The 26,681-nt window shown below is 41.0% G+C and overlaps 1 protein-coding gene across 2 annotated transcripts in view; it reads right to left on the bottom strand.

Moving 5' to 3' along the window:
- The window catches only part of CAP2 (cyclase associated actin cytoskeleton regulatory protein 2), a 173,831-nt gene that overhangs the window by 78,360 nt on the left and 68,790 nt on the right, over positions 1 to 26,681 (bottom strand). Inside the window, exon 4 of one of the 2 annotated variants that reach the window (XM_033216315.1) lies at positions 16,669 to 16,746. The exons of the other annotated variant lie outside the window; for it this stretch is intronic. Coding sequence (XP_033072206.1) covers positions 16,669 to 16,746 — 78 coding nt within the window. The remainder of the gene's footprint in view (positions 1 to 16,668; positions 16,747 to 26,681) is intronic. 2 annotated transcript variants of the gene reach the window in all.

Raw genomic sequence — 26,681 nt, 5'->3', positions numbered from 1 at the left:
GTGTGTGTGGTACAGACGTACTGCATTTGAGCTCCTGGAGGACACCCAGGCCCAGGGCCGTGGAGCAAGAGCCTTCAGCTGGAGACGTACAGTGGGCACCAGGAGCAGATGAGTGACGGACCCCATCATAGGAATGGATGAAACTGACAGGGGAGAGACCAGGTTTAAGAAAGTCCTCTTCTGATGACATAGAATGAATCTTGAAGGAATATGTACAGCTAAGGGATAGAGGGAGGAAGAGAAATCAGAGAAAGAAATGAAGTAAAACAGACAGAAAGCATAGTTTTATTACCCAAGAGAAGGAAAAACTTTGAGGAGGGTGATGGTCAGAGGTAAAAATTCTTCAAGGAGGCTGAATGGAATGAGGACAATCAGGAAGCGAACAGGGCACTGGGAAAGTCTTTTTTTGTCAAATGATAAGGAGGAAAGACAGAGGACGGGAGATTAAAAAGTGACAGGGAAGTGAGGACATGAGATCAGGGAGGACAGAGTGTTCCTAAGAAGGCTGGCAGTAAAGAGGAGGACAGAGACATTTTAGGCAGTGAAGGAAGTTGTTTTTGTTTTGTTTGGTTTGTTTTTTTTAAATAGAGAACACTGATTTGGTTTGCAGACTAAACAGAAGGATCCAGTAGGGAGAGAAAGAAGGAAATGATTGATGAGATAAGGTTCTAAGGAAGGTAGGAGGTCTTGGTTCAACAACACGAAAAGGGATACTTATAATGTTATCAGATTAAAAAAGTATTCTGAATAAAAAGTAATTGAGAGGCTCAGTGCAGTGGCTCATGCCTGTGATCTCAGCACTTTGGGAGGCTGAGGCGGGTGGATTGCTTAAGCTCAGGAGTTTGAGACCAGCCTGGCCAACATAGCGAGACCCTGTCTCTACAAAAAAAAAAAAAAATAGTCAGGTGTAGTGGTGCAAGGCTGTGGTCCCAGCTACTCGAGAGGCTGAGGTGGGAAGATCACTTGAGCCTGGGAAGTGGTGGTTGCAGTGAGCTAAGATCACGATACTGCACTCCAGCCTGGGTAACAGAGCAAGACCTTGTCTCAAGAGAGAAAAGCAATTGAAGGGTCTCTATAGGATTGCAATAGATACAGCCTATCTAAAAGAGTAAAGTTTATGCCCTAAGCAACATAAAATTTTATACATTATACATAATTATTATTAATGATATACAATATATTTTTATATATTATATATATATATCATATATATGAAATGTGGAAAAATGCAAGAAATGAAATTAGTAATAAAGTTAAAATTCTGTTTAGGGCCGGGCGTGGTGGCTCACGCCTGTAATCCCGGCACTTTGGGAGGCCAAGATGGGCAGATCATGAGGTCAGGAGATCGAGATCATTCTGGCTAACGCGGTGAAACCCCGCCTCTACTAAAAATACAAAAAATTAGCAGGGCGTGGTGGCGGGCACCTGTAGTCCCAGCTATTCGGGAGGCTGAGGCAGGAGAATGGTGTGAACCCGGGAGGCGGAGCTTACAGTGAGCCGAGATCGCACCACTGCACTCCAGCCCGGGCGATGAGCGAGACTCCATCTCAAAAATAAATAAAAATAAATAAAAAAAAAACAAACAAAAAAACTCTGTTTAGGACATACCGGAAGAACAACTAAACAAAGAACAGAAACAAAGTTAAAAATTGTAATCATTAAGAAAAAACTAACAGTTACATGAAACAACCTAAATGACAGGATTACATTTAAATCACAGTTTCTTTTCAAGAAAAATAGATCTTTTCCCAAAATTTATCACAAAGATCTATGCTATTCCTTATCTAAATGGGAACAATATTTTTTTCATAAGCAATCCATAGGTCAGGAGATAATTATGGGGAGGTCTTAATGATGATCTTGTTAAGTATGAATCTCCTCTGTGCATCCCCTAAGTATGGAGCGAAAACCCTCTTCCAGACTCCTTGAGTTTCTCTTACTGTAAAAAGTAATTAGGGTTGACTTTCCACAAACAGAAAGACAAGAGGAGGTTTTCAGAGACTCATTTTATAAGTGACCTTGGGAAAAGATCTTAATCATGTAAAATCTCTGAGGTCTGGCTGGGTTTGGATGGTTTATTCATTTTGTCTCTTGTTGAGCACTCGTTATGAACGCTGGTCACAGAGCTGGGCATTCCCCGTCAGAAGTACTGAACAGTCATATTCTATTCTATCAACTTCTCCCTAGTACTTACTGGCAGTCATTTCAGTGATTATTCACTACCTAAGTCAGCACTTAAACTGATATGGAGACTGGGAAAACCTAAGAGCATCGAGAGTCAATGTAAGGGAAACAACTGGGTTTAGGGTAACCTGACTCGAAATAAAGGTACAAAAATAAATCAAGGAAATGAAAGCGGCCGGATGACATGCTGTAACAGTGCAGGCAGCCCTACATCTCACAGTTCCATTCCTTCATTACTGCCTTGTTACTAATTAACAGCTACACTTCAGCTTCCCTGCCTTGGAGGCTGCAAAAGATGGAGAAAGAAAGAAGAAAATAAGGCGGGCGCGGTGGCTCACGCCTGTAATCCCAGCACTTTGGGAGGCCGAAGCGGGCAGATCATGAGGTCAGGAAATCGAGACCAGCCTAATCAACATCGTGAAACCCCGTCTCTATTAAAAATACAAAATATTAGCCGGGCGTGGCCACACACCTCTAGTCCCAGCTACTCAGGAGGTTGAGGCAGAAGAATCGCTTGAACCCAGGAGGCGGAGGTGGCAGTGAGCCGAGATTGTGCCACTGCACTCCGGCCTGGGCAACAGAGCGAGACTCTGTCTCAAAAAAAAAAAAAAAAAGAAAGAAAAGAAGGAAGAAAATAAGACCAAAGTGGTTCAGAGAAGTATTGTGGGAAAAAGTTCTAAGTGCATAGCCACGTGTTCAGCTCAGCTCACAACTCCCTCCCTCACTTCTAACTGACAAGCCACAGGGACAGGATTATCTTTCTCTACCCTCTCTCCTCACATACTTCCCGTTGTTCTTGTCTGTCTCCTTTTCCCATTTAAGCCTTGGGAGATGGAAGAACAAAGAAAAGTTGAATGAGAAGACGAGTGCCAAGGGAGCCCTCCCCACTGCACTCCTGGGTACAGCCTCAGAATGCTGTGATTCTTTGGTTGCTACTTTTGAAAAAGATAATCCAATCTCAAGCGTGGTATTAGAGAATTATAGAATGATTTTGAACATATCTGTCCAGGCCAGAGAAATGCTGTCAAGAGAGGAAAAGACAAGAGTTCTCACTTAATCACAAAAAATATTTTTAAAATGTGGGTGGTCTAGTGCTTTTCTATGAAAAGACATTTCAAATTCTAAAGAGTCAAATAAAAGTGTTATTGATGATTATTTACTATGACCATCCATCATCAGCTTCAGATAGGTAAGTTATGATATATACTTTTTTTATGAGCTGTATTGCAGTTAGAATTCATTAGCATCTCTTATAATCAACGTGAACAGTATATTTTAACCGCTTTACAGGATGTGGAGCCATATTTTCCCATTTTAAATAATTAGAAAGGTTTTAGTTGTATCTTGGTTTGTATGATGTATAGTTTGTCCTATCTGTGCTTAATTTGCTGTCAAGCTGGTAAAATACGAAGCTTCAAATTACAACCCTGCTCCTATGGGAAATATAATCCAATTATGACTATCCAAGAGGAATCCTGTACACATTCAACTATAGGATATTCAGCCAAAGAAAATGATGGGACTCCTGTTGTTCAAGTCATTTAAATCCAATTTGTGGGCTGTGTTGGTCATTATTCTATATAGAGAGTCCATCTGCACAGAGACAGGATAAACCCTGAAGTTCTTCTGTGCTGCAGTTTCTGTAGTTCAAGCTGCATAATTACAATCGTCGGAGGACTGACATTGGACATTCACAACCATTTCATTGCCTCAAGAAAGTACCATTTTTCACAATTTACATGAAAACTCTGCACAGGGAAGAATCCATCTAATTGGAACATTTTTCAGCAGCATTTAAATATCAGGCCAGCTGGATCTCCACAGCCCATGTGAATTTAATCAGCACATTCTTCCCAGAACCTATATTCTATAATCATTGAAGGCTTGAGCGACATCTGTCACCCAAATCTGGTTGCCGTCATTCCTCTTCGTTAGCGCCACACATCTAGAAACGAACCATTCCGTGGTCCCCTCAAAGGCATTCATTTAGTAAAAGGGGGTGTAAGAGAAACAAACCTTTGAAATGAAATGCCTCACCAACACCATCTCGCTTGTTCTTCTCTAATCTTCCCATTTCCCATAAGGAATACTCTTTCAAGGCTGATCCAGGACTTACATGTTACCAGTTACGCTGTCAACTGATAACGAAGTCCTTACCAAACACACCTCCAAATATCAAGTTCCTTTTCAGTAAAAGATAACAGCATCACCAAATAACAATGTCCCTCCTTCACTCGGTTCCCTTCCATGCTGCACCACTGTGATCCATGAACCTAGCTTTTCATTCTTTTTTTCTTTTTTTTTTTGAGACGGAGTCTTGCTCTTTTGCCCAGGCTGGAGTGCAGTGGCATGATCTCAGCTCACTGCAACTTCAGCCTCCCAGGTTCAACCTACTCTCCTGCCTCAGCCTCCTGAGTTGCTGGGATTACAGACGCACGTCACCACACCCAGTTAATTTTTGTATTTTTAGTAGAGACGAGGTTTCACCATGTTGGTCAGGCTGGTCTCGAACTCCTGACCTTGTGATCTGCCTGCCTCGGACTCCCAAAGTGCTGGGATTACAGGTGTGAGCCACTGTGCCTGGCTGAACATAGCTTTTATTCCTCAAACAAAACAAGCGACTCGGAACCCGAGCCTCTCTTCTCGTCAAACTTGGCATCTAATAAAAAATATTGTGAAGACAATATGTCAGAAAAGCAAAGAGACATTAACCCTAGAGATCCCTGAGGCTCTGCAAATCTTGTTGAGGGGATGGAAAATATGCACAAAAAATAACAGTAGAAGCGTTTCTAAAATAACACAGTTATTTCAGAAGTTACTTGTGGTTTGACAGAGACCACTACATAGGTGCTGAGGAAGTTCAAATAACATCACCCCGACCTTATTTTCCAAAGTATGTTCTCACACAAATGAAATAATAGATGTAGATGTGCTAAGTGCCCTGACTGCTACAGAGTAGGCATGCGATAAATGCTTAGTGAAAGAAAAGCCTGAAAAATAAATTAATGGAGTTGAGGAAATTAAAGAGGGCTGCAGTATGTAAGATGAACAAGACCTGACAAAAGATCTGAAGCAACTACTTACAGGCAAATTTATCTAACAAACGATTCCAGATATGGAAACACTAGTTCTCAAACCAGTGGATGCACCCAAACCTGACAAGACCATTTTTTTTTTTCCTGATTAGTTTATGGGGAAAAAAAATCATCAAACAAGAAGGACATTTTCGAGGTGTCTGCCACTATAAACTTAAGTATGAAGCTGCACTAGGGGAAGGGATTTAAGGGATTTGGAGAATAGAACAACAACAACAACAAAACTGTGTTTTTTTCCTCTTTCTCAATTTGTTTGAAAAATGTCTTTCCTCTTAAATAAACAGACATCAGCTAATGAGGGGAGGGGCTAAAAAATGGAAAATGGTAAACTTTGGTCTTTATTATTCTGGCAATGCTGACTAGCTTGTTCAAAATTTTATGTTTTAAAATCTCTGGACGGCACAGTGTATTTGAATTAGCTTGGTGTACAATAGTTTGTCTTCTCCTAAAGACAATTATATAAAATTTATTTAGATTATTTGTAGTTTTAGTACTTATGGAAGTGTCTGCATTTTCAATTAAGAGCTAAACATACAAATTAAAAGTACTGCACAGTGAAGCTTCAATCGAGCCCTCACTGGTTGGGGCACATAAACACTAATAGCAAATGATGGTTTTGTCATGTGATCCACCCCCCAGCACATACAAATATAGAACACGACCGTAAAAAGTAACGAGCCATGCCCTCTGCTAAGTAATTTATGACAGCAGATCCAGACTGGAATGCCAGCTGGAATTACCTTCTCCCCGCCTTCAATTTTCGCATACACAGCTTTGTACAGATGATAGAAGCTACGTCCAGCAAAGAGGACCTAAGTGAAGGCTGCTGAAACAATGAACAAGTAGCAAATCCAAATAAAAGGTCAAAATATGTTTGGCTTTTAAAAAGATTTTGTTGAATGACACAGTGACCTCTTTCTCAATTACTTTTTGATTCAGATCATGAGAGAAAAACTTGCAACGCTTACAACTTTTTATATCAGATTGATGGTGGCTAAGCAAGCAAATATTTAACCTCACAGTGGAAAATGATATATCATTGATATTTTATTAAAAACACAAAGTGATCTCAGTATTTAACTAAAATGGAGAATAAAAAATTCCCTAGTCAAATATTAGTACATACACACTTTTATCGTTTAGGTAGCATTTGCCATCAAGGCAGTCTGGAATTCTAACGAACTTAGTATGGAACAGTTGATCAAACAAAGGATATTATCCTTCTTTATTAACCTTTACCCCTGGATAATCTCCCGAATCCCCAGGGTGTGATAACCACCTCACTTCCTTTGGGCAGCCATTCATTATCTAATTCATGTCTTATACAAAGAGAGATGAGCTAATGTGCCTTATCAGATTAAAAAAAAAAAAAAGGTCACCATGAGTGATGTTCCAACAGGACAGGATCTTAGCAAATCCCTTCTGCCTCCACAGTCCTGGGTTTCTAAATACCTATAAAGCTACCAACTCATAGTCACAGCTCACAGGCTCACCCACAGCTTTATGTTGCTAAAGCAAACAGTCTGGGCAGAAGAATGACAGAATTACGCTCTTTTCTGATTACCTCCCTCTCTGCATCCTGATAAACTAATGATTAGCTTTCCTGTTGGGATTCAGCCCTGACTGGGTAGCTTCAGGCTGTCAACTCAAGCAGACCCCGATGATATCACACAAACCCCTGCCTCACCTTCCTTCCCTGGTGTTTTATTGTGTGTTAACCAGCATCTACATCCAGCACGGGCAGCAGCCCTCACCCGCTAGCCACCATGTAATTCTCCAAGGTAATTCACCAAGGTAATTCTCTTGCCATTGGAAGGCCCCTAGGAAAAGGAAAAAGTCTTCTTTTTGCCTCACTTCTCCACCTTCTGCTACTCAGAAAGTTGCTGTTTACATAAAAGCAATCTTGTAAGTATCAGAATGCAACTGGTTTTTACCTATACTACATAAATTATATTTAAGCAGATATTTTAGTTGAACTGAAAACTAATATGTTTCTCCAGAAATTAAAAGCATATATTGCCTTTGGGTGCTTTTGACTTGGTGGTGAAGAGAACTAACCCATTCAGCACTATCAACTGTAGCAGAAACTTACGCATATTTATGAAGTGAGACTACCAAGGTAATTTGGAAAAGGCCATAAAGTGAGTCACTGGTTTAGATTCTAAGGTGCTACTCCTTCCTGAAACTGTCAATCCAGACCACTGGGAAATACCATGGCTAAACGCAAACATAACTGAACGTGATACAAAGAATGAAACTTTTTTACCTTTTACTTCTCTTGTAGCTAGTTTTTTTCTGTTTCCAAGATCAATGAAACAGATATTTAAAAATCCATTAAAAATCCTTGCTGTGCACATATAATTAACAGTAGATACTCAACAGAATATTTTCTTGATGCCTTTGTATTAAGAAAAACCCAACTTCATAGCAATATTTCAAAAAAGACATTTCATTTTACATTAGGGCCAGAATTACTTTATTGCATTATGTTATCTGTCATATGGCCCTTGACAACAGAACTTAGCAGCACTAATCATGGCCAAATCTTTCAGGAAGATTCAGCAATTCTGATTGAGCAATGCTATGACATTTTCTGGGCATGGACTTAAGAAACACTTGGGAGTTTGGCTCTGTGCTCCTTTGTTTGCTTTTCCTTTGCAATTTCTAGACCTGCCACCAGCACCAAGTAATTTACCCAAGGTATGCTCTGAGATCAGTCACATGACTACTTTGTTTGGCATTTTAAAATACTGTACAGTAAGTAACTTGACACCTTATAGTTTGGTAAAACATTTTATAGGCAAAAAGGATAAACTCACTGTAATTAAAAGGAATTTTGAAATATTACATACATACATAGATACATATATTTATACTCAAGTGCAATAAAAATTCAGCTGTTAGATTTCAAAGTCTTTCTTGTCTTTCCCTGGATGGCTAGAGAAATGGGGTATTAGTCTGGGAAATCCCTATGAGTTTTTAGAAAGATAATACATTTCCACAGAGAGAGAGCTCATTTTAGCCAAACCAAGTGACTCATTCTGGTGGACTGGCCACATGCTCACCAAATCTGTCACTTCTTTCTTCCAGGCATAGAGGTGGGTTAAATTCCCCAGTCTCCTTTGCAGCTAGGAATGACCAGAAGGCTGAATGAAGGTGAGGTGCCGTAGGCCATTTCCAAGCCCAGCCCATAAAACATTCCTGCATTCTTTTCCAATTCAATGGCTGAGGACTTAGAGGAGTTGGGTGCCCCAAGATGGAAGAAGCCTGGTCCTTGAACGACCATGTGGAAGACTGGCAACCAAAAACACAGGAGCAGATCTTATGTGAGCAAGAAAAAAACATCTCCTCTCTTAAGCCTTTGAGATTTGGGGACTTTTTGCTAAAGCAGTCGGACAACACTGACTAATAATGAACTTTTCTAGTCAGTCACATGACCCTGGCCTGCCTTTTCTCATTTAATCCTCACAATAATCCTTTGAGGTAGGAATGATACGTTATCCCTATTTTAAAGACAAGGAAACACGGGCTGAGAAAGTTTAACTGCCTTCCCCCATGTGGGTAACTTGACAAGTTGTTTTGGTTAGAGTAGGTCAGTGGATTATCAAGTTAATTCTCCAGTTGACACTGAGAAAAAGATAGAAGATTCACAAACTTAGAAGATACAGATGAATTTGTTTTTCTTGCATTTGGATTAGCAGAGCTAATGAGTAGAAAATGTGAAATTCAAATCCAAGTAGGCCCAAGTCCAAAGTTTCTACTCTTGACCACCCTCACAAATTAATATGTTTTATTAAAATCCCGAACATATTTACGCTCACTAATAATCTGGATCTCTCATGCATCTAAATAATTAGCTTAAGTCCTAAGATCACTGCCGCTAGGCTTTTTTGCTTAATGTGAACAAATTATTAACAAATTCGATGACTGCTCCATGCCTTAGAAAATCCTTATTGAGAAAGTGCTGAGCGGAGGACTGTGTTGGGCATGTGTATTCACTCAAGAGAGGGAGGAATGGCCAAGAGGGGTCGCTAACCCTCCTTCTCCTTCTAGTTTTTCAGATTCTATAAACAATGAAAGGAAAGAGAATCAGTTTTAGATGACTGCTTTATGCACAGGAAGGCACTATTTCCTTTTAAAGTACAAGTTCAAATAAAGACAAGGAGAGGGAGGATAGTAGAAATGCTCTCTCTCTCTCCCTTATGGAGGAATACAGAACTCAGACTTCCTAGATAGAATAAAACCTACCGGGCAATCAGTGACCATAAATCATCTTCCCTGAAGTTGAAAAACTTAAGATTAATTTTTCTCTATGTGCAGGTGCATACTGATTCCATGCAAATACACACACACGCGCACACACGCACACACACACAGATCATTTCACTGTCAGGTCTTAGCAGCACAAGAAATGCTGGAGAAAACAGGGAAAGTGTGAAGGCAGCAGAAAGCCTGCTGCACTTATGGCCCATGAGCTGCAGTTCTCCACCCCTGCGGCTGCTTCCCTTCTTGCTCCTGCAAACTACTCAGGGCTAGACTGGTGGGACGTCAGTGGGAGACCTCCCAGGAATTCCCTGAATGATAGTCTTCCCTGGAGTGGTGCCCATCAAGGCATCAGATGCGTGGTTTACAAAAGGTTACCTCTGCAGCTCGGGCCATGGTTAAAATTAACACTCTTGTTTTCTCATCTCTCCTAGGTGAGGTGAGTTGGTCCCAGGCCAAAAAACACTTGTTCATGTCAACTAAACACTTTCTAGAGTTTTATTTTGACATACAACTCTTATAAATGACTGTAGTGTGGCTCTTACATGTAGTGTGTGCAAAAAGGACTCTGGCCGGGCGCGGTGACTCAAGCCTGTAATCCCAGCACTTTGGGAGGCCGAGACGGGCGGATCACGAGGTCAGGAGATCGAGACCATCCTGGCTAACACGGTGAAACCCCGTCTCTACTAAAAATACAAAAACTAGCTGGGCGAGGTGGCGGGCGCCTGTAGTCCCAGCTGCTCGGGAGGCTGAGGCAGGAGAATGGCGTAAACCCGGGAGGCAGAGCTTGCAGTGAGCTGAGATCTGGCCACTGCACTTCAGTCCGGGCGACAGAGCGAGACTCCGCCTCAAAAAAAAAAAAAAAAAAGGACTCTGGGTAGTGAATAAAGGAAAGGGCCCAGGTCTACATCCTATGGCTGGATTATTAATGTATCACTGAATATTGTTTTTTATGTTTGAGAACTAGAAATAACTTACTTTCCCTATGCTCAACTGCTGTAAAAGTAAATGAATAGTTGAGCAAGCCAGGGTGGGGGCTTCCTGTCCATTTTCCATGTGAGAATCCTTCCATCAACTGGAAGAGGATGGGCTTGACAAATTCTAGACTATAAGAACTATAAAGTACGGGGCGGGGCACGGTGGTCACGCCTGTAATCCCAGCACTTTGGGAGGCCAAGGCAGGCAGATCACGAGGTCAGGAGATCAAGACCATCCTGGCTAACACGGTGAAACCCTGTCTCTACTAAAAATACAAAAAATTAGCTGGGCGTGGTGGCGGGTGCCTGTAGTCCCAGCTACTCGGGAGGCTGAGGCAGGAGAATGGCGTGAACCCAGGAGGCAGAGCTTGCAGTGAGCCAAGATCGCGCCACTGCACTCCAGCCTGGGTGACAAAGCGAGACTGTCTCAAAAAAACAAAAACAAAAACAAAAAAACCTGTAAGTACTATAAGAACTGGGCCATTCTTTTGCCCAAAGATTATTTATGTAAAATACAACAAGGGGAGACAAGAAAAGCTGAGATGTTTTGCAAATGTTTCATAATGTGTTTTATGTCATGAGCATGTAATAAATAAATGAGAAAGGTGATTCTGAACTGCAAGGTGTGACCACTAGTGCATCTTAAGATCAATTCAGTGGGTCATGACCACAGCACAGAATAGACTAGAAGAAAAATGTCAGAATGCAGTGCACATGTTAAGAATATGTTTTGTGAAACTGGGTGGTGAAGTAAAATATCCTTTTTCCTGTGGGTCAAGGCCAAAATGTTGGAATGTCCTAGTATTAGAGAATGCAAGAGATCTGTTTCCTCATTGCCAAAGTGAGAAAGGAAATTTGAAATTGGGGGTCACCACTGTCAATCAGGGCTGTCAATGAATCCCTTATCCTGCTTCTGCCAGGATAGATGGAAGAGTGAAGGTGGAGGAACTGAAGGGCACATTCTGGTCTGTGGCCTGTGGTCTTATTAAAAAAAAAAGAAATCAACATAGATAAAACTGGAGATTGTTATGTTACATGAAATAAGCCAGGCAAATAAGCCAGGCACAGAAAAACAAACATTGCATGTTCTCACTTACTTATGGGATCTAAAAATTAAAAGAAGTGAAATAATTGACATACAGAGTAGAGGGATGGTTACCAAAGGCTGGGAAGGGTAGTGGGGAGCTGAGGTGGGGAGGTGGGGATGGTTAATGGGTATGAAAATAGTAGTTAGAAAGAATGAATAAGGCCTACTATTTGATAGCATAACAGGGTGACTGTAGTAAATAATAATTGCACATTTTAAAATAATGATGAATAGGCCAGGCGCTGTGGCTCATGCCTGTAATTCCAGCACTTTGGGAGGCTGAGGCGGGTGGATCACGAATTCAGGAGTTCAAGACCAGCCTGACCAACATGGTGAAACCCTGTCTCTTCTAAAAAATACAAAAATTAGCTGGGTGTGGTGGCGGGTGCCTATAATCCCAGCTACTCAGGAGGCTGAAGCAGGAGAATCGCTCGAACCCAGGAGGCTGAAGTTGCCGTGAGCCAAGGTAGCACCACTGCACTCCAGCCTGGGTGACGGAGCAAGATTCCGTCTCAAAAAAAAAAAAAAAGAAAAGTTAAGAGTATAATTGTGTTGTTTGCAATACAAAGGATAAATGTTTGAGGGGACAGATGCCCCATTCCCCGTGATGTGGTTATTATGTATAGCATGTCTGTATCAAATCATTTCATGAACCCCATAAATACATATGCCTACTATGTACCCACAAAAAGTTTTTAAAAATTCATTACCTTAGAGTTCAGCAACAAGGGAATTGAGAGAATCCCTATTAGTTTTCTATTGCTGTATTACAAATTACTACAACTTAGTGGCTTAAAACAATATCCATTTATCATCTCACAGTTTCTGTAGGTCAGAATTCTGGACCAAGGCAGAGCTAGGTTCTCTGCTCAGGGTCTCACAAGGCTGACATGAGCCACAACCGATCACTAATGTTGGTTTAATTTTGCCTTATGCTGTGGCAGCAAGAGTGGTCACTTGCATTCATTAGCAGGATCCAAGGGACTCCCTGGAAGGTCTTCCAGCCCTAAAAGATCTTCCCTCCCCAGTGCCCAAAACTCCTATTGAAGATTCATTCCATACTCTTTTCTCTCAGAGCCCTGTTACAACGCTAAGTAAATAATTATATGAGTCATTATTTAATAACGCATCCACTAGATATTAAACTGTCTTGCAACAGATAGCTATATAGCGTCAACAAGAAATAAACCTCTGTGGTTATCCATCACTAAGATTTTAGAGATGTTTGTTACTGCAGCATAACACGGTGTACTTTGCTACAGAAATGGTAGGAGAAGAGAATATGAATTTGAGATTTGACCACCAAGGGATTCTGTGCTTGTTGGGATTTTGGATGGCAATGACTGAAGCCTTGCTGCTCAATGTGTAGTGAGAAATCAGCAGCACCAGCATCGCTGGGGAGCCTGTTAGAACTACAGACTCTTGCGCCCCACTTGAGACCAACTGAATCAGACTCTGCACTTTAACAAGATCTCCAGATGATTCAAATCAATACTGAAGTTTGAGAAGCAGTGGTCTAGAGACAGTTGGAAATGAAATTCGGAAGCACCTGAAATAAATCTGAGTTCAAATTATAACAGTGAGAGCCATCCATACAGCACAGGATCCAAAGTGCGGTTTCTGCACCAGGAGTATCACATCACCTGGGAACTTTTTAGAACAGCAGAGTCTTGGGACTCAACCAAGACCTACTGAATTAGATGCTCTGTAAGTGGGGCCCAGCAACCTGAGTTTTGACAATCCTGCAGGGAACTGTCATGCACGCTAAGGGTGGAGAATCGCTGCTGTACGTCAATGAGAGCTGAAATTACAGCAGTTAATTCTCTTCCTCCTGAAAGAAGGAGGACAGTAAGACACAAATGGTTATAATACTTGTTCCTATGAGAAAATATGATCTGCATTATGATACTCATCTTTAAGATGCATCTTCTAGAATGCATACTGGGTGGATCAAGGTCTGGCCATAGACTGTTTTCACCACTGTGGCGATTGTGTGACAGACGCAGTTGACAGCAATGACTTGAGCACACCCTGACAGTGATCTTGTATGGCAGATCCACCTGAAAGTGTGTTCAGAGTTTGCAACTAAAGAATCGAGGAGTGGCCAACCTGGAGATCCATTGCTCTTCTATGAGGAACATTTGAGCCCCTGGTGCTTCCCGGGGAATACCGTGGAACACCGGCCATATGGGGGAATGGAGGCCTTTTGTTTTAGGTTAAATGAAGGTTATCAGGTGGAGGTTGTTAGATGGAGGATGTTACATGAAAATGCTACACAAATTACATGCCTTTTGCAAGTGGTTGTAGTTCTCCTGTCCAGCCCTCTGCTACTGGACTCTCTCCCCTGTATGCAAGTCCCCAATAAAACCCGAGGTCTTGTTTGCTGGTTGTGGGACTCCTCTTCAGCCTCATGAGCCTGTACCATCCCCACTGGAGTGGATAGGGGTTCCGAACAACATGTGGTAATCTCTCAGGTCTGCTTTTCTCTCAGGTGGAAGTCGTAGGATGGTGTTCTGAATAAAGAGGAAAGGGAAGTAGAGGGAAGGGCCAGGAAGGGAGGTAGGCATCATAAGCCTGCTTGGCATTTTGCTGGTCCTGGTCCAGGCCTTATTGCACATGGAGCATTGTGGTAAGTGCTGCCAGGCATTTCCAGTGCGTGCCTCCCTGGGAACCAGTTTCCCTCCCCTTTATCAAGAATTCAATAGAGCCAGGCACAGTGGTTCATGCCTGTAATAACAACTCAGGAGGCTGAGGTGGGAGGATCACTTCAGCCCATGAGTTCAAGGCTGCAATGAGCTAGGATTGCACCACTGCACTCCAGCCTGGGTGACAGAGCAAGAGCAAGAACCCATCTTTAAAAAAAGAAAAGATTAAAAAAGAGAGAGGATGCAGTAGAGTAAGAAAGGGAAACTGTAGATATGACCAAGAATCTGCACAGCCACATGCTAAGCCACACAGTGTCCCTGACCCTGGCTCATGCTGGAATGCCACAGACCCAACGCCTTCATTCATTGTTCATTCACTCACATTTTCATCCAATGTCTAGTGAGTGGCTTTTTTGTCTAAGGCCTGCAAAGTCATTGGAGAGGCCTCTTGTTCTGAGGCTTAGGGAAGGGACGGAGTGGTAACCCAGTGAGGAAAGTCACAGTTCTTCTTCTACCTGAGAATCTCAATTGGACCACCTCTCCTCCCACTTCACAGAAAAGGCAGGCTAAGGCTGAATCTGCAACACATCACTTTGTGATTTCCCAGTTTCACTTTGCTCTTCTGCAAAGCAGAGATTGAGAAGACCACGGAGGAAAATGCATCCATGATGGAACACGGAATATTTTCACCCCTACAGAGCCTCCTACCTAGGCTGTGAGCCAACTCCTTTCATGTGGAGGGAGGAGACATATCCATCTCAGATGGGGGCTGACAGCTCCAGTTGGAAGTCCGAATAACCCATGAAGCCCATAGAAATCTCTAAGCCCAGGCCACTCCTCAGACCAATGAAGTCAGAGACTCTTGGGTTGGGACCCGGGTACTGGTATTTTTTTTTAATTTTGCAGGTGATTCTACTGCACAAGCATGGCTGGAAACGACCATTCCAGGGAGGGTCTCGGGTCTCAGGTCTTATCCCTTTATGGAGCTGAGTGTCATCCCCTGAAGGTCAAAGTTCTGGATTCCCAGGATTCTTAGCTCAAATTTTTCAATTTCAGGAGTTTGTTTTATAATTCAAAGTGAGCTATTACATTTAAGCTATTGTGTCATAACGTATACTCAATTTATTTTTTACTTACATAAATGTTACTAAATTTCAGATGCAGAACATTTAGCCAAAAGAACAATTTTTATTTTTTTCTGATATAACAAAGTATGCCAGTAGTAGGACTACTTTTTAATGAATAATTTCATTCGTGACACAATTAGCATGGTCAAAAGTTGTCATTATGAACCCTTGGTAGAGGGAATGCAGTTATTTGCATGATACAATGTCAGTAGTTTGGGCAGGTGGTGACTACGCTTTGGTTTAGAGAGTGGGAAATTTACAGGGCCTAGGGAATGAGACGGACCTCCACCAACTATTACTTTGCTCTTAACATCTGTTCTCACAATTTTATTCCTTCTGTATTAAAATTTACCATGGGCCTTACTTGGTAATTTTACAATAGATTAAAAGTTGTTAAAATTACTACATTGGTAATATTGTTGCAGTTAGCATCAGATCCTCTAATTTTACAATAGATTAAAAGTTGTTAAAATTACTACATTGGTAATACTGTTGCAGTTAGCATCAGATCCTCTAACGCCTCTAAATATCTTTAACCTAAGAAAAGTTCATTCATATTTATGGTGGAAGAGAAAGGCAAGGTGGACTATGCCTAAGTTCTTAAGACTCATGAAAATTCTTTCCAATTTTGGTGTTTTGAGAATGAGGATCAGCAGCATAGGCATCACCCAGGAGCTTAATAAAAAGCAGAATCTTGGGACACAATCCAGGCCTGATGAACCAGAAACTGCAATGAAGCTCCGTAGACGACCCATAAACACAAAACACTTAACCACCGGTTTAGCCCATCTACGCTACTTAGGAAATAGGAGCTAATAAAATCCATACACGGAGGTTAGAGATGATCACAGATGTGAATAGTCTTTGAAAACAAAGCAGCTCAAAATCTGGGCTAAAATTAGTTATAAACACTTCCGTGATTATAAAAGGTTGTGAGACTAGTATAAAGATGACACAAGTCAACTCACCTTTTAAACTGGTAATGTTCATTTGTTACAGTAAGAATTTGACCATAATGACATATTAGTAGTAAGACAACACATTGCTTGCTTTCTTCTTTTTTTCGCAAATGGCATACTTAAAAAAAAAACAAAACTTGTCTACTATTAATGAGATTATGAGAGAGAAGAATTGTTCTATACCATGATCCAGATTACAGACAGAACCTACACGTGCTCTAAGTCTCATTTTGAGGAGGTGAACTATAATAAATGCTTCTGTTGCCTCCTTGTTTTCCATCTTACACTGCCCATACCTTGGGACACCTTCCCTCTCGGGACAGTATCTTACCTCGTGGGGTTGTTGGTATTGAGAAGCCATCAGAAGGAAAGACCGCTGGGCCTGGAAAGCGCTGTGCACCATTTCTGCCTGGGAACAAAGAGGAAGATGGCAGTTTCCATGTTTGACTCCTAAAAATTGTTACCATATAATCAGGCAATTCCACCTGTAGGTATATACTCAAGAAAAATGAAAATATATCTTCACACAAAAACTTGTAAATGAATGTTCATAACAGCATCATATAATAACTAAAACATGGGAACAACCCGAATATCCATCAACACGTGAACCAATAAACAATGTGATTGATCCATACAAGAGAATATTATTCAGCATGAAAAAGAGACGAGGCACTGACACCTGCTACGACACAGGTGACCCTTGACAACATTATGCTGAGTGAATGAAGCCAGTCGCAAAAATTTGTATGATCCCATTTATATAAAATGTCCAGGAGAAGCAAATCTGTAGAGACAGAAACCACTACAGATGAGTGGGTGCTGGGGCTGCTGGGAGGGAGGAATGGGGAGTGAACTGCTAATGGGTATGGGGTTTCCTTTGGGGGTGGTGAAAATGTTCGGGAAATAGACAGTGATGATGGTTTCAAAACTTGGTGACTATACTGAATCATATGCTTTAAGAAGGTGAATATTATGACATGTGAATTTTACTTCAATAAAGTTGTTAAAAAATGTTTGGGCCCCAAAGTGCACTTGTTTTCAAAGGCTGTCTCTCTCTTATCCTCTTTCACATCTGCCCAAATTCTATTCTACACCTTCGGGAGGAAAGAGAATTGTCCTTTAAACCATCCCCATTTAGATATGCTCACTGAAAGCCAGTGGCTTCTAATCATTAAGATGAGCCCAGGGGAGATTTCAGTGCCATCTGGGCCCTGGTAAAGGGGACCCCACCTGGACTCAACACCCCACAAGGAGACGTGCAAGCAGGAATGCCCTCAAACACATATTCTCTTACCTTCACCCTTGACTCATTCAACTAATTTGTTAATTTTGTTTTTTGGGGGGTTCTTTTTTCTTTGTTAATTTTTAAAATTAAACAAATTACAGAAGTGTACCAAGAAAAAATATCCAGATCACCCAGAATTAACCATTTTGGCATTTTTTTCTAGTTTTTAAGAAAATTCACACAGTTATTCTTTTAAGATAAAGCATACTGACTTGGAATAAATTTTTTTTTTTTTTAATGCGGAAAGTTTCTTTCTTTCTTTTTTTTTTTTTTTTGAGACAGAATCTCGCTCTGTCGCCCGGGCGGGAGTGCAGTGGCCGGATCTCAGCTCACTGCAAGCTCTGCCTCCCGGGTTTACGCCATTCTCCTGCCTCAGCCTCCTGAGTAGCTGGGACTACAGGCGCCCGCCATCTCGCCTGGCTAGATTTTTGTATTTTTTTAGTAGAGATGGGGTTTCACTGTGTTAGCCAGGATGGTCTTGATCTCCTGACCTCGTGATCCACCCGTCTTGGCCTCCCAAAGTGCTGGGATTACAGGCTTGAGCCACCGCGCCCGGCAATGCGGAAAGTTTCAAAGATTAAGCAAGGCATAGTGGGTGGCTCATGCCTGTAATCTCAGCACTTTGGGAGGCCGAGGTGGGCGGATCACCTGAGGTCAGGAGTTCAAGACCAGATTGGTTAACACGGTGAAACCCCTGTCTCTACTGAAAATACAAAAATTACCCATGCATAGTGGTGCACGCCTGTAGTCCCAGCTATTTGGGAGGCTGAGGCAGAAGAATCATGTGAACTTGGGTGGCGGAGGCTGCAGTGAGCTGAGACCGTGCCATTGCACTTCAGAGTGGGTGACAGAGGGAGACTACGTCTCAAAAAAAAAAAAAAGTTTCAAAGATTACAGGGTTTTTTGTTGTTGTTGTTTGTTTGTTTGTTTTCTTTTTTTGTCTGTTTGTTTTAGAGACAGGGTCTCACTCTGTCACCCAGGCTGCAGTGCAGTGGTGCAATCTTAGTTCACTGCAGCCTTCAACTCTTGGGCTCAAGCAATCCTCCTGCCTCAGCCTCCTGAGTAGTTGGGGCCACAGGTGCACACTACCACAATCGACTAATTTTTAAATTTTTTAGTAGAGATGAGTTCTTGCTATGTTGTCCAGGCTGGTCTCAAACTCCTGGGCTCAAGCGATCCTCCTCTCTTGGTCTCCCAAAGTGCTGGGATTACAGGCATGAGCCACCACACCTAGCAAAGATTAAAGTTTTTAAAAAATGCCTCACAACCTAGAAATAATCATTAAATGAACATCATTGTAACCACCTTTTAAGAATATATGCAGAGCGACTTATAAAATGGGCTCATACCTAGTGCTACACTTTTTTCTTCTTAAAAAATATTTTATTTTTAAAATTAAAATTTTTAACCACTAGTCATTGAGCAAAAAAAGCATACATTTTAATTATGATTGAATAGTAGAGATGAAAATGAAAAGGAACTGTTAAACTTCAAAGAAAAGTTTCTGTACCATAATAGTTTTTATGTCCTAAATGATCATTCTAAGGTTTAAAAAGAAAGATGATAAAATGTTGAGATTGGGGTAATTATGTATTGCATTCTAAAAGACATGTTATAATTCTAGATAGTATTGATTGACTTCTTGCTGGGAAAGATGAGAACATAAGTACTTACACTTTTTCCATCTCTGATCCCTATCTTCCATAGTTTTTAGTTATTATTTTTATTTTCTCCAAACTGATAGCACTCATATTCAATCTATAATATTAGTATACATAGTTATTAAGTATTAGTTCTGCATTTAAGCAAACCTAATGATTCTCACCTTAACTTCTCCGTTTCTGAGTTATTTTTATTTTTTTTTTAATTGGCTGGACATTCGTTATTGTGTATTTTCTTCAACAAGGTGTCAAAGTTGTTTTAGTTCTTTCATGTTGAAGCATGTCTCCCTGTTGTCTTTACATTTTAACAACATCTTGATGGGATATAATATCCTTGAGTGATTTTCTCTCTCTATTTTCAGAGAGCGTGGCCCCAGCTGTGGCAATAGTGACGTCTGAGACTAGCTTGATTTTTTTCTCCCTTGTAGGAAGTTGACTTATTCTGATTTGATATCTCAAGAATTATTTCTTTATCCTTGAGGTTTAATAGCTTAACTAAGATATGTTTGTGTTTTGAGCATTCCATAGTATATTTCCTGGAATAGACTTGGTCCTTTCTTCATTTCTGGGAAATTTTATTATATCTTTCAGTGTCTCTTCTGTTCCTTTCGTTAGAGTCTCTATTCAGGGACCCAATTATCCTCATAGTGTAGAATATTTGAATGTCTTAATATATTTTAGAGTCTGTCTTTAATCTCCTTGTTTGTTATCTGTATTCTCTGTGATTATAAGAATACTTTTCCTATTGTTAGTAAACAAATTTTCAACAGGTCTCATATAGGTTACCATTTCTAATTTATATATCATTTTTGCATTAATGTGTTTAATTCTTGATTTGTCAGACTTTAAATCTCCCTTTTCATTTCATTCTTGTTTTATCACCTTGTCTTTAGGCTATTTTAAAAATACTTTTTATACTTTTGTTAAATTCTAAGAGTATAAGTTATCTTCTTATTAAGCCATTGTGAGGAACCTGTTTCTGTTCCTTAAGTCCCGTCTTCTTCAAGCCCACATCCTTCTACTTTGCATGCTAGCCTCCTTTCTGATGCAGTACTTGTAGCTGCCACACTGGATCTTTCCATTTTGCACGTATTTTAATTTTTTCAGATACTTTAATTTTTCTGATAAAATGTGGGTGATTCCTTGCCATCATATTGGAGATCAGCTTCTTTACCCTTTCAAGCAAGAATCTGGGGGCTAAATGCTTTCTGCTCTCTATTCTTCAAGGCCTGCTAGAACAGGAAGAGGAAGAATCTGGCTGAGGTGATGTCGTCTTTATTTGTGTCTTCAAGTGTTGCTCATTCTTCTGGGAATTTGCTAAATGCCCCAAACCAGGATTCACTCCACGTACTTGGAACACACAACATTCAGATGGAGTGGTTCCTTGCGACTTTAGATCAGTTCTCCAATTCAGAACCTAGACATGAGGGCTTTACATCTATAAACAGAAGCAGTCCACAGTGTTTTTTTTCTTGCTTCGTATTCTCCTTTCCTGACATCATTACCCCTAAGGAATGTCTTTAAGGGGGGCTGGAGGCAGGTTTAGAAATCAAAAGCCACTCAGTCACCAGTTACTAAAATGTATTGCTTTAGGTTATGGGTTTTTTGTCTGCTTACTATCAGTGAGGTGTTTTTCTTTAACTCCTTTTTTTTTTTTTTTTGCTCCTTTTGGGGAGAGAAAAATTCTGTGATTCGGTTTTATTTGGTCATGAGTTTATATTCTTCTATACACAATTTCATTTTTAATCTCTTCCTTTTTAGCTCCACATCTGTTTATGGGCAGTTTCTATCTCTTTGCAATCTTGAATATGACTGACTTCTCTAATAGATAGGCAAGAACTTGCTTAATACATTTTCAAAAACAGATACCAAAACAACAAAATAACGATAGGAGGATTAGGTTAATTTCATCCTCGTGTCAATATCAGATAACTTTCTGCGTTGGAAGGGTAAATGTGTTAACTAACAGAAAATGACTAGTTTTTGTCAAACCACTTCATATTAACGTTTTGGCATCTGACAAATATTCCAAAATATAACTGATATGAACAAACACCTTATTCTTGCTTCTAACATTCCTTGTCACTTCTCATCCAATGATATTTTTTTCCCACTGAGAAGAAAATGCTTGAAATCAAACCAAGATTTGTAGACTATTTATATTAAAATCACAAATTCAATCATCATTAACACAATAGGTATAAGTCTCCTGAATGTTTAAATTAGTATATGTTTTTCTCAAAGCCATTTTGGAGTACACCATCTTCTTTCTCTTTGTCCTGGTAGCCTGATTGCTGGGACTATATTGCTCAAGATCTCAAATTTTGGATATTCATTAGGGAAGAATAGAGGGCTTTCAAATTTCACTGTCCTGGAGGCCATTATGACATTGTGAATGGGAAGCTCTGAGCTATGCAGTATTTTTCCATGTATCAAAACATATATTTCAGTGATTCAGAAGGACTTTTGTCGGTCTCTAATGACCACGTTTCCAAATAAAAGACTACAAAATACAACTTTGCACAGCTTGGCTATAAATAAAATAAGTGCACTTTTCCCCAGCAACGATAATATAGAGGTAACGAGAGGGGGGCGGAGCAAGATGGCCGAATAGGAACAGCTCCAGTCTCCAGCTCCCAGCGCGAGCGACACAGAAGACCAGTGATTTCTGCATTTTCAACTGAGGTACTGGGGTCATCTCACTGGGGAGTGCCGGACAATCGGTGCTGGTCAGTTGCTGCAGCCCAACCAGCGAGAGCTGAAGCGGGGCGAGGCATCGCCTCACCTGGGAAGCGCAAGGGGGAAGGGAATCCCTTTTCCTAGCCAGGGGAACTGAGACACACAACACCTGGAAGGTCAGGTAACTCCCACCCCAATACTGAGCTTTAAGCAAACAGGCACACCAGGAGAATATATCCCACACCTGGCCAGGAGGGTCCCACGCCCACGGAGCCTCCCTCATTGCTAACACAGCAGTCTGCAATCTAACCACAAGGCAGCAGCGAGGGTGGGGGAGGGGTGCCCGCCATTGCTGAGGCTTAAGTAGGTAAACAAAGCCCCTGGGAAGCTCGAACTGGGTGGAGCTCACAGCAACTCAAGGAAACCTGCCTGTCTCTGTAGACTCCACCTCTGGGGACAGGGCACAGTTAACAACAAAAACAACGAAAGCAGCAGAAACCTTTGCAGACGCAAACGACTCTGTCTGACAGCTTTGAAGAGAGCAGTGGATCTCCCCACACGGAGGCTGAGATCTGAGAAGGGACAGAGACTGCCTGCTCAAGTGGGTCCCTGACCCCTGAGTAGCCTAACTGGGAGACATCCCCCACTAGGGGCAGTCTGACACCCCACACCTCACAGGGTGGAGTACACCCCTGAAAGGAAGCTTCCAAAGTAAGAATCAGACAGGTACACTTGCTGTTCAGCAATATTCTATCTTCTGCAACCTCTGCTGCTGATACCCAGGCAAACAGGGTCTGGAGTGGACCTCAAGCAATCTCCAACAGACCTACAGCTGAGGGCCCTGACTGTTAAAAGGAAAACTATCAAACAGGAAGGACACCTATACCAAAACCCCATCAGTACGTCACCATCATCAAAGACCAGAGGCAGATAAAACCACAAAGATGGGGAAAAAGCAGGGCAGAAAAGCTGGAAATTCAAAAAATAAGAGCGCATCTCCCTCTGCAAAGGAGCGCAGCCCATCGCCAGCAATGGATCAAAGCTGGTCAGAGAATGACTTTGACGAGATGAGAGAAGAAGGCTTCATTCAGTCCATCAAACTTCTCAGAGCTAAAGGAGGAATTACGTACCCAGCGCAAAGAAACTAAAAATCTTGAAAAAAGAGTGGAAGAATTGACAGCTAGACTAATTAATGCAGAGAAGGTCATAAACGAAATGACAGAGATGAAAACCATGACACGAGAAATATGTGACAAATGCACAAGCTTCAGTAACTGACTCGATCAACTGGAAGAAAGAGTATCAGCGATTGAGGATCAAATGAATGAAATGAAGCGAGAAGAGAAACCAAAAGAAAAAAGAAGAAAAAGAAATGAACAAAGCCTGCAAGAAGTATGGGATTATGTAAAAAGACCAAATCTACGTCTGATTGGAGTGCCTGAAAGTGAGGGGGAAAATGGAACCAAGTTGGAAAACACTCTTCAGGATATCATCCAGGAGAACTTCCCCAACCTAGTAGGACAGGCCAACATTCAAATTCAGGAAATACAGAGAACGCCGCAAAGATAGTCCTCGAGAAGAGCAACTCCAAGACACATAATTGCCAGATTCACCAAAGTTGAAATGAAGGAAAGAATCTTAAGGGCAGCCAGAAAGGTCGGGTTACCCACAAAGGGAAGCCCATCAGACTAACAGCAGATCTCTCGGCAGAAACTCTACAAGCCAGAAGAGAGTGGGGGCCAATATTCAACGTTCTTAAAGAAAAGAATTTTAAACCCAGAATTTCATATCCAGCCAAACTAAGTTTCATAAGTGAAGGCGAAATAAAATCCTTTACAGATAAGCAAATGCTTAGAGATTTTGTCACCACCAGGCCTGCCTTACAAGAGACCCTGAAGGAAGCACTAAACATGGAAAGGAACAACCGGTACCAGCCATTGCAAAAACATGCCAAAATGTAAAGACCATCGAGGCTAGGAAGAAACTGCATCAACTAACAAGCAAAATAACCAGTTAATATCATAATGGCTGGATCAAGGTCACACGTAACAATATTAACCTTAAATGTAAATGGACTAAATGCTCCAATTAAAAGACACAGACTGGCAAACTGGATAAAGAGTCAAGACCCATCAGTCTGCTGTATTCAGGAGACCCATCTCACATGCAGAGACATACATAGGCTCAAAATAAAGGGATGGAGGAAGATCTACCAAGCAAATGGAGAACAAAAAAAAGCAGGGGTTGCAATCCTAGTCTCTGATAAAACAGACTTTAAACCATCAAAGATCAAAAGAGACAAAGAAGGACATTACATAATGGTAAAGGGATCAATTCAACAGGAAGAGCTAGCTCTCCTAAATATATATGCACCCAATACAGGAGCACCCAGATTCATAAAGCAAGTCCTTAGAGACTTACAAAGAGACTTAGACTCCAATACAATAATAATGGGAAACTTCAACACTCCACTGTCAACATTAGACAGATCAACGAGACAGAAAGTTAACAAGGATATCCAGGAATTGAACTCATCTCTGCAGCAAGCAGACCTAATAGACATCTATAGAACTCTCCACCCCAAATCAACAGAATATACATTCTTCTCAGCACCACATCGCACTTATTCCAAAATTGACCACATAATTGAAAGTAAAGCACTCCTCAGCAAATGTAAAAGAACAGAAATTATAACAAACTGCCTCTCAGACCACAGTGCAATCAAACTAGAACTCAGGACTAAGAAACTCAATCAAAACCGCTCAACTACATGGAAACTGAACAACCTGCTCCTGAATGACTACTGGGTACATAACGAAATGAAGGCAGAAATAAAGATGTTCTTTGAAACCAATGAGAACAAAGATACAACATACCAGAATCTCTGGGACACATTTAAAGCAGTGTGTAGAGGCAAATTTATAGCACTAAATGCCCACAAGAGAAAGCAGGAAAGATCTAAAATTGACACTCTAACATCACAATTAAAAGAACTAGAGAGGCAAGAGCAAACACATTCAAAAGCTAGCAGAAGGCAAGAAACAACTAAGATCAGAGCAGAACTGAAGGAGATAGAGACACAAAAAACCCTCCAAAAAATCAATGAATCCAGGAGTTGTTTTTTGAAAAGATCAACAAAATTGACAGACCGCTAGCAAGACTAATAAAGAAGAAAAGAGAGAGGAATCAAATAGATGCAATAAAAAATGATAAAGGGGATATCACCATCGACCCCACAGAAATACAAACTACCATCAGAGAATACTATAAACACCTCTACGCAAATCAACTAGAAAATCTAGAAGAAATGGATAATTTCCTGGACACTTACACTCTCCCAAGACTAACCAGGAAGAAGTTGAATCCCTGAATAGACCAATAGCAGGCTCTGAAATTGAGGCAATAATTAATAGCCTACCAACCAAAAAAAGTCCAGGACCAGATGGATTCACAGCTGAATTCTACCAGAGGTACAAGGAGGAGCTGGTACCATTCCTTCTGAAACTATTCCAATCAATAGAAAAAGAGGGAATCCTCTCTAACTCATTTTATGAGGCCAACATCGTCCTGATACCAAAGCCTGGCAGAGACACAACAAAAAAGAGAATTTTAGACCAATATCCCTGATGAACATTGATGCAAAAATCCTCAATAAAATACTGGCAAACCGGATTCAGCAGCACATCAAAAAGCTTATCCACCATGATCAAGTGGGCTTCATCCCTGGGATGCAAGGCTGGTTCAACATTCGCAAATCAATAACGTAATCCAGCATATAAACAGAACCAAAGATAAGAACCACATGATTATCTCAATAGATGCAGAAAAGGCTTTTGACAAAATTCAACAGCCCTTCATGCTAAAAACGCTCAATAAATTCGGTATTGATGGAACGTACCTCAAAATAATAAGAGCTATTTATGACAAACCCACAGCTAATATCATACTGAATGGGCAAAAACTGGAAAAATTCCCTTTGAAAACTGGCACAAGACAGGGATGCCCTCTCTCACCACTCCTATTCAACATAGTGTTGGAAGTTCTGGCTAGGGCAATCAGGCAAGAGAAAGAAATCAAGGGTATTCAGTTAGGAAAAGAAGAAGTCAAATTGTCCCTGTTTGCAGATGACATGATTGTATATTTAGAAAACCCCATTGTCTCAGCCCAAAATCTCCTTAAGCTGATAAGCAACTTCAGCAAAGTCTCAGGATACAGAATTAATGTGCAAAAATCACAAGCATTCTTATACACCAGTAACAGACAAGCAGAGAGTGAAATCAGGAATGAACTTCCATTCACAATTGCTTCAAAGAGAATAAAATACCTAGGAATCCAACTTACAAGGGATGTAAAGGACCTCTTCAAGGAGAACTACAAACCACTGCTCAGTGAAATAAAAGAGGACACAAACAAATGGAAGAACATACCATGCTCATGGATAGGAAGAATCAATATCGTGAAAATGGCCATACTGCCCAAGGTTATTTATAGATTCAATGCCATCCCCATCAAGCTACCAATGAGTTTCTTCACAGAATTGGAAAAAACTGCTTTAAAGTTCATATGGAACCAAAAAAGAGCCCGCATTGCCAAGACAATCCTAAGTCAAAAGGACAAAGCTGGAGGCGTCACGCTACCTGACTTCAAACTATACTACAAGGCTACAGTAACCAAAACAGCATGGTACTGGTACCAAAACAGAGATATAGACCAATG

Source organism: Trachypithecus francoisi, unplaced genomic scaffold (genome assembly GCF_009764315.1).
Source record: "Trachypithecus francoisi isolate TF-2019V2 unplaced genomic scaffold, Tfra_2.0 Lachesis_group10, whole genome shotgun sequence".
Classification (NCBI taxonomy): Eukaryota; Metazoa; Chordata; class Mammalia; order Primates; family Cercopithecidae; genus Trachypithecus; species Trachypithecus francoisi.
The sequence above is the reverse complement of the archived record's forward strand: the minus strand, read 5'-3'. Positions and strand labels throughout refer to the sequence as shown.